The 9,007-nt window shown below is 37.7% G+C and overlaps 1 protein-coding gene across 1 annotated transcript in view; it reads left to right on the forward strand.

Annotated features, from left to right (window-relative positions):
• Nucleotides 1-2,299: 2,299 nt before the first annotated feature.
• scube1 (signal peptide, CUB domain, EGF-like 1) overlaps nucleotides 2,300-9,007 on the forward strand; it is a gene marked incomplete at both ends in the record, with an annotated part of 73,096 nt that continues 66,388 nt past the window's right edge. Inside the window, 2 exons of the mRNA XM_079581108.1 lie at nucleotides 2,300-2,417; nucleotides 7,966-8,124. Of these exons, the coding sequence (XP_079437234.1) occupies nucleotides 2,300-2,417; nucleotides 7,966-8,124 (277 nt within the window). The remainder of the gene's footprint in view (nucleotides 2,418-7,965; nucleotides 8,125-9,007) is intronic.

Genomic DNA, 9,007 nt, shown 5'->3' on the forward strand with positions numbered 1-9,007 from the left:
ATCTGCTGTGAGAAAATATCCAAATGGACCTGATTTACACTTGACTTTATTTATGTGATAAATAAGTTTATATTTCACCAGAAAATGGCTAAAAAGAAAATGTATGAAATATAAAAATGATCTTTAACATCAGTCACTGGGTCCATGATCTCTCCAGACCCAAAAACATGTTCTGTTGATGAGCAGAGAAGCCAACGTGGCCCACATCAGGCAAACATGTGGCACCGGTGTGGCCCGCGGAAAACAGATGTAAACCAGAAGTGGGCCATGTAAAACACAACCACCCATGGCCCGTTATGGGACAAACCTTTATGGGCCACTTAAGGCACGTGCGGCTTCAATATCTCCAGATAAACCAGCAGTCGGCCCATTTGCAAATGATCGACGATGGCCCATTCATGGAAAAACATATATGGGCCACTAAATGGCAACGAGTGAGCCAGAAAAGCAACAAAAAACTGACGAAAACACAACGAAAAGCCACAAAAAAGTAATGAAAAAACAACAAAAACATGCTGCAACAATGTGACAAAAGGGTACGATCACTTTTGTAGGTCTTAGCTTTTAGATTTGGGTAAAACCGAACTGGAGGAAATGCACTGGGTTCAGACGGGAGGTAAGAGGTTCACATGTGTCTTTGTGCAAGGCCGTGGGAACCCAGGGTGCTGAGGGCGCTGCAGCACCCCCTCGTGGATAGTTTGTGAACTGCAGGCGATATTAACCCCTTAACTCCCGCCTGAACCGAGCACGTTTTCTCCAGCTTTACCCCAATCCAAAAGCTCCTGGGAACAAGGTGTGAAAATAGCGACAAAACTGAGACGAAAACAATGATGGAAATGTGACAAAAAAGACAAAAAATGACACAAAAAAAGACAAAAAAAGACAAAAAATGTGACAAAAAATGAGTTAAAACCCCCCCAAAAAAGATGAAAAAAAATCTGATGACGTGAGGAAAAAGATCCATTTAGATGAGTTTTGTAGATCTTAGCTTTTTTTTTTAGCTTTGTTGAATTTTTGTTAAATTTTTGTTGAATTTTTGTTGAATTTTTGTCACTTTTTTGTTGAATTTTTGTTGAATTTTTGTTGAATTTTTGTTGATTTTTGTCACATTTTTGTCACATTTTTGTCACATTTTTGTCACATTTTTGTCACATTTTTGTTGAATTTTTGTTGAATTTTTGTTGAATTTTTGTCATATTTTTGTTGAATTTTTGTCACATTTTTGTCACATTTTTGTCACATTTTTGTCACATTTTTGTCACATTTTTGTTGAATTTTTGTCACATTTTTGTCACATTTTTGTCACATTTTTGTTGAATTTTTGTCACATTTTTGTCACATTTTTGTCACATTTTTGTCACATTTTTGTTGAATTTTTGTTGAATTTTTGTCACATTTTTGTCACATTTTTGTTGAATTTTTGTTGAATTTTTGTCACATTTTTGTCACATTTTTGTTGAATTTTTGTCACATTTTTGTCACATTTTTGTCACATTTTTGTTGAATTTTTGTCACATTTTTGTCACATTTTTGTCACATTTTTGTTGAATTTTTGTCACATTTTTGTTGAATTTTTGTCACATTTTTGTCACATTTTTGTCACATTTTTGTCACATTTTTGTCACATTTTTGTTGAATTTTTGTCACATTTTTGTTGAATTTTTGTCACATTTTTGTCACATTTTTGTTGAATTTTTGTCACATTTTTGTCACATTTTTGTCACATTTTTGTTGAATTTTTGTCACATTTTTGTTGAGTTTTTGTCACATTTTTGTCACATTTTTGTTGAATTTTTCTCATTTTTTTGGTGAATTTTTGTCACATTTTTGTCGCGTTTACATCCTTGTTTTCTTCTCATGTTTTATGTCTATTTTGCTGCTTCTTTCCCCAAGAATCTCTTTGATTCGGGTAAAGCCAAACTGGAGAAAATGTGCCCCGTTCAGGCGGGAGTTAAGAGGTTAACGGAGCACATTTTCTCCAGTTCGGCTTTACCCAAATCTAAAAGCTAAGACCAACAAGAGCGATTGCAACTTTTTGTCAAGTCGCCACAATCCTGTTTGTTTTGCGTTCAGATTTCGGGTCCCCGGGCCCTGGTTTGAGACCCCGGGCTGCTCTCCTCTCTCTCTCCCCTGTCTCTCTCTCTCAGCCCCTCCTCCCCCCTCCCCCCCTCCTCTCTCCTCTGCGCCGCGCGCCTCTCCCGGGGTCAGTCGATCCTCCGCCGCTCGCGCCGCAGCCACACGCTCGCCGAGCTCCTCCCGCCCCGTCACAGCCGACAGACCCTGCCGCCTCGCACGGATCATGGGGAGCGCCGCAGTCCGCCGGGTGGCCTGGATGCCCCGGATGTCCTGGACGCTCGCGCTGCTGCCGCTGCTGCTGCTGCACGCTCGCACGGTGATGGGGAATGTCGGACAGGCAGGTAAAGAAGAAGAAGCTCCTCTTTCTTTTTTTTTTTTTTTCCGCTCCTTCGCCGCGCGCGGCAGCCGACGCTTTCGCTTAAAGTGCGCGCACTTTGGAAGTTTTTTTGCGAATCGGAGGCGTCGTTTCCCGGTGACTTCCTGGATTTATCTTATTTTACTCCTTCACAGCGCGCGCTCACTCTTTGTATAAACCAGGGCTGCGCGATTTAACGACAAAACGCGATATTCGGTAAGTGCGTCTTGATTTTCCCGGAGCGATATCGCGATTTTTTTACAAAGTAGACTTTTCCTTTGACTATTCCTCAGAAAAAAACTAAAGCAAGGCTGATTTTACGATGCGGCTCGACTTTTCCTTAGCCAGTTCAGCTTTACCCGAATCTAAAAGGATCCGTTTCCTTGCGCTGTTGCCGTGTTGTCTGTGGGTTTTGGCCACTTTTCCGCACTTTCGCTCTTTTTGCTGCATTTTGTCCCTTTTTCAGTGCTTTTAACCTGTTAACTCCCGCCTGAACCGAGAGCATTTTCTCCATGTTCAGCTTTACCCAAATCCTGTAGGCCAGTGTAACGCCTCATTTGAAAGAAGCTAAATTGATCTTTTTCCGACACATTATCAGATTTTTTTTCATCACTTTTTTTTGTTGGGCAGTCGACTCATTTTTGTCAAACTTTTCGATGTTTTTTTGTCCAATTCTTACCACATTTTTGTCAAATTTTTTGTCACTTTTCGTCTAATTTTTCGTCATTTTTTTGTCAAATTTTTGTCGTTTTTTGTCGTTTTTGTAACATTTTTTTTCACTTTTTCGTCTAATTTTTCGTCAATTTTTTCTCACTTTTTTGTCAAATTTTTGTCGTTTTTTGTACATTTTTTTTTCACTTTTTCGTCAAATTTTTCTCACTTTTTTGTCAATTTTTTGTCGTTTTTTGTCGTTTTTTTTTTACATTTTTTGTCACATTTTTCGTACATTTTTTGTACATTTTTTGTCGTTTTATGTCGTTTTTTTAAACATTTTTCGTCTAATTTTTCGTCAAATTTTTCTCACTTTTTTGTGAATTTTTTGTCGTTTTTTATCGGTTTTTTTTTACATTTTTTTTCACTTTTTCGTCACATTTTTCGTACATTTTTTGTACATTTTTTGTCGTTTTATGTCGTTTTTTTAAACATTTTTCGTCAAATTTTTCTCACTTTTTTGTGAATTTTTTGTCGTTTTTTATCGTTTTTTTTTTACATTTTTTGTCACTTTTTCGTCACATTTTTCGTACATTTTTTGTCAATTTTTTTGTCGTTTTTTGCCGTTTTTTCAAACATTTTTTGTCACTTTTTCATCCAATTTTTTGTCAAATTGTTCTCACTTTTTTGTCAATTTTTTCTCGTATTTTTGTGCATTTTTTGCCACATCGTCAATTTTTTCTCACTTTTCTCACATTTCCATCATTGTTTTCGTCTCAGTTTTGTCGCCATTTTCACTCCTTTTTTCCAGAAGCTTTTGGATTGGGGTAAAGCTGGAGAAAATGTGCTCGGTTCAGGTCGGGGTTAAGGCTCGTTCATCCTTCACAAGGCGCAAGAACTCCTTGTTCTAACCGAGTGCATTTCCTCCAGTTCAGCTTTTCCCAAATCTAAAAGCTTCTCCACTGGCTTTGTTGTGTTTTCGTCACGTTTTTGTCGCTATTTTGGCGCTTTTTTCCCAAGGAGATTTCAGATTTGGACCGTGCTTGGTTTGTAAGTGTGTGTTTTGGTCTGATGTGATGGATTTGCCGGAACTTTCTCATTAAACATCATTATTGTATCAGGTCAGATCCTTTACCCTGAAAAACGAAGCTCCGTCATGCATGAGCTTAAAGTAGAAGCTGCAGTTACACGTAAGACCTGAGGCGGCAGTAGTGAGTATAAAAGGCGAACATGCATCTAGCCCCTTTAACCCCCTAACTCCCACCTGAACCGAGCACATTTTCTCCAGTTTGGCTTTACCCCAATCCAAAAGCTTCTGGAAAAATAGCAACAAAACTGAGACGAAAACAATGATGGAAATGTGACAAAAAAGTGACGAAAAATTGACAAAATATGACAAAAATGTGATAAAAATATGACAAAAAAATAATAAAAAATGACAAAAAAATAAAAAAAAATGAAAAAAAATGTGACACAATGTGACAAAAATGTGATAAAAATGTTATAAAAATGTTATAAAAAATTAACGAAAAAATGAAAAAAGTGACAAAAAAATTACAAAGAAAAAAAAGACAAAAAAGTGACAAAAGTGACAAAATATGACAAAAAATTGATAAAAAATTGACCAAAAATGTGACAAAATGTGACAATTTCTTTTTTCTTTTTTACAAAAATGTGATTAAAATCTGACAAAAAAATTCCATAAAAACGAAAAAAAAAAAAAAAAAAAAAAAAACAGTGACAAAAATGTGAATACATTTGACAAAAAAATGACCCAAAAAAAAAAAAGACAAAAATGTGACAAAAGTGACAAAAAATGACAAAAAAAAGTCACATAAATGAGTTGAATGCCCAACAAAAAAATGATGGAAAAACAAATCTGATGACGTGAGGAAAAAGACCCTCTGGGTTCAGGCGGGAGTTAAGAGGTTAAACCATTGGCCGAGTGTCCTCCATACTCCTGAACCCCCCTCTATGGGCCGCCTCTATCAGACCAGTGGTTCTCAACCCGCCTGCAGAAAACGATCCACTAATTAATGATCTAAACCTTGTGTTGTTTACTGTTTTGTCATGTTCTTATTGGTCAGATCAATATTGTCACTGTATTATTGCATTTTTCTCACGTCCTTTCACCTGTTTCGCTGCGTTTTTGATGGGTTTTATCTCACCATTTTCTTGCTTTTTCATCATTTGTTGTCGTTTTTTGGGTCGCACTTTCCTCATCATTGTTGCCTTATATTTATCTCTGTTCTATCTCTTTTTTCTTTTCGAGAAGCTTCTGGATTTGCGCTCAGTTCAGGCGATTATTGCTCAGATGAAACAGAGTCAAGTGTTGCTTGCACTTTCTTCAGTCGTGTGTGTTTGTCGCTCTTTTGATGCTTTTTTTTAGATTTGGGTAATGCCAGCCTGGAGAAAATTTTGAAAAAAAGTTTGGAAGATTTACTCCAGGGAGCGCTGACATGTTTGGTATCCACGTGTAGCAGGAAAGGCTGTGACTGAGATGACGCTGTGATCCATATATGGTCGTTGAGGTCATGAGCAACATTATTGAGCAAATAACATGGTTAAAAATCATAAAATAGGAGCTTAAAAGAAGTATACATGCAGGAGGGAGGCACCGATACCACTTTTTCCAAAACCGATACGAGTACTTTGATTTAAGTACTCGCCGATACCGAACACCGATACGAGTACAAGGCATTTTCTTCAACATTCTTACTTTTTTCAAATTTACTCATGTTCATTTCCTTAAGTAAAGTTGGCGACACATTTAAGAGCCGTTATATTAGAATTGTGCTGATGCCATTTATTTTTATTTTCATTCAATATAATTTATTTATGTCTCTGTCCATCACAGACAGAAAAGTCCATGTCCTAAAGCTCCCAATGCCTGAGCTTTATTCATTTATGTGTTTTTATTTAACAATAGTATTGAGATGTTACTTAAATGGTCTCTTTTCGTCTTTACTTCGGCTCCTGTAGATTTTCTCGTGTGTTTGTAGTAACTTAGCGAGAAGCTACAGCGTTTTCATTGTTCTGCTGCAGCTCATTTTCCCTCAATATAAACATGCTGTATGTCTTTAATCTGGATTTTCTGAGGACTTTTTAGTCGCTGGGTTAGTTTTTCAGATGAATAAACCCCTGGGCATAAAACGGCGTCAGAATGGCCAAAACCGTTAGCCGCGAGTTAGCATCGTTAGCCTGTATGTTGTAAACACTGCAGACGCTGCAGCACTAACAACATTTAGCTCTGGTTAAATCCAGCTCAGACTCTGGTTTAGAGAGTGTCGTCTGTAATAAAGTCAGCTCTATGTGGATTATTGTGTTTACACTAAACTATTCTCCAGTTTGTTGCTTGTGCGCCTCGTAGCTGCGCCTCGTAGCTGCGCCTCGTCAAATGGTGTCGGTTTCTGGTATCGGGACCTCATGAATGAGTACGAGTATGAGTACAAGCATGTGGTATCGGTGCATCCCTAGTCCAAACTCATCCCAAACCTTCCTAATGCATCAAAATTTGTCACAGGGACTGAGTTTAAACCAGGTTTCCCAACTTTCAGGAGGAAAACTCACTTCACTGTAAAAACAAAAAAGCCTGTTTGCCTTAAAAGGCTTTAAAACCAGTGTTTTTTTGGGACAAAACTAATTTTATTCCAGTAACAGAAAATAAAAGAATCAAGGCTCCTTTAACCTCTTAACTCCCGCCTGAACCGAGAGTTCTCCAGTTCAGCTTTACCCAAATCCTGTAGGCCAGTGTAACGCCTCATTTGAAAGACCTACAAAACTAAATGGATCTTTTTCCTCACGTCATCAGATCTTTTTTCCATCATTTTTTGGGGGGGTTTCAACTCATTTTGTAGCTTTTTTGTCATTTTTTTTAATCATTTTTTTGGTCACATTTTTGTCACATTTTTGTCCATTTTCGTCAATTTCTGTGCCATTTTTTGTCAATTTTCTGTAACATTTTTGGCACTTTTTCATAATTTTTTTGGTCATTTTTTTGTCACATTTTTTTTGTAATTTTTTTGTCATTTTTTCGTCACTTTTTTGTCACTTTTTGGCAATATCTGTGCCATTTTTTGAAAAAATTTTGTGACGTTTTTGGCACTTTTTTTGTAATTTTTTTGCCAATTTTTTGTCACATTTTTATCACATTTTTAGTCAATTTTTTGTCTTTTTTCATCATTTTTTTGTCATTTTTTGTCAAATTTTTATCACATTTTTGTCAATTTTCGTCAATTTCTGTGCCATTTTTTTGTCCGTTTTCTGTAACATTTTTGGCACTTTTTCATCATTTTTTTGGTCATATTTTTGTCAATTTATTTGGTCATTTTTTTGTCTTTTTGTAATTTTTTGGTCTAATTTTTATCACATTTTTGTCAATTTTCATCAATTTCGGTGCCATTTTTTGTCAATTTTTTGTGACGTTTTTGGCACTTTTTCATCAATTCTTCGTCACTTTTGTGTCACATTTCCATCATTGTTTCCGTCTCAGTTCTGTTGCTATTTTCACACCTTTTTTCCCAGAAGCTTTTGGATTGGGGTAAAGCCAAACTGGAGAGGTGGAAGTTAAGGGGTTAAGAAATGAGCTCTTTGCATTATCGGTGTCCTCCGCCTCCCCCAGCCCCTCACCCCTCCCTGGAGGCCCCGTCCGAGCTCCTCCAGCCTGGGGTTTCCTCGCGCCGCCAGTGTCTGTCCATCACGCTCTGACATGCAGGACTTCAGCGCCGGTAACAGGCTGGCACTGTTGGGCGTCGCCGTGTGAATGTGTCGGACCACACGCCTGTCGCTCCGACCTGCCAAAGAAACCCCCCCCCCGACCCCCCCCGCGGCCCGTTCTCCCGCAGGACGCTGATTGCCGCTGATGTTTTGCTGTTTGTTTTGAGCGGCGTGCGGACGAGTGCAGCGGGCGGCGGGCCAGGCGGAGCGCGGCGCTCACACAGGGGCGCTCTGTGTCCGCGGCGAGCGCCAGGGCCACGGCGAGCGGCAGAACCACACTTTCATGGGCAGCAGGAGCAACGTCTTTCTGAGGGAGAGACGGGAAAGTCTGCAGGGGAGGCGGCTTATTATCACAGCCCGACTGCTCCTGTAGCTCCTGTTCTGTCACGTTATTATCACAGCCCGACTGTTCCTGTAGCTCCTGTTCTGTCACGTTACTGCCATGAAAGTAACGCGTTAGAGCAAACTTTCTGTCTCTGAGGCCAAAAAGAAAAAGTGCCTGTGGGTGAAACACGTATAACTAGGGCTGTGCAATATATCGAAATTCGATTACGATTTCGATTATTATACTAAACGATTAAAAAATTTGCATAATCTAAAAAAAAAAAAAAAATTCTTTTTTTTAATTTTTTCATTGGATTTTAGTCTTTTTTGCTGGATTTTTTGTCTTTTTTTTAATTGGATTTTTGTCATTTTTTTGCTGGATTTTTGTCATTTTTTTGCTGGATTTTTGTCATTTTTTTGGGCAGGATTTTTTAAAAAAAATTGGGGGATTTTGGTCTTTTTTTGCTGGATTTTGGTCATTTATTTTACTGGATTTTTGTCATTTTTTTGCTGGATTTTTGTCATTTTTTTGCTGGATTTTTGTCATTTTTTGCTGGATTATTGTCATTTTTTTGCTGGATTATTGTCATTTTTTTGCTGGATTATTGTCATTTTTTGCTGGATTATTGTCATTTTTTGCTGGATTTTTGTCATTTTTTTGGGCTGGATTTTTGTCTTTTTTTGCTGGATTTTTTCATTTTTTTGCTGGATTTTTGTCATTTTTTTGCTGGATTTTTGTCATTTTTTTGCTGGATTTTTGTCATTTTTTTGCTGGATTATTGTCATTTTTGCTGGATTTTTTTCATTTTTTTGGGCTGGATTATTTTTAATTTTTTTGGAGATTTTTGTCATTTTTTTTGGCTGGATTTTTTGTTTAATTTTTGG

This window comes from Gobius niger (assembly GCF_951799975.1).
Source record: "Gobius niger genome assembly, chromosome: 22".
NCBI lineage: Eukaryota > Metazoa > Chordata > Actinopteri > Gobiiformes > Gobiidae > Gobius > Gobius niger.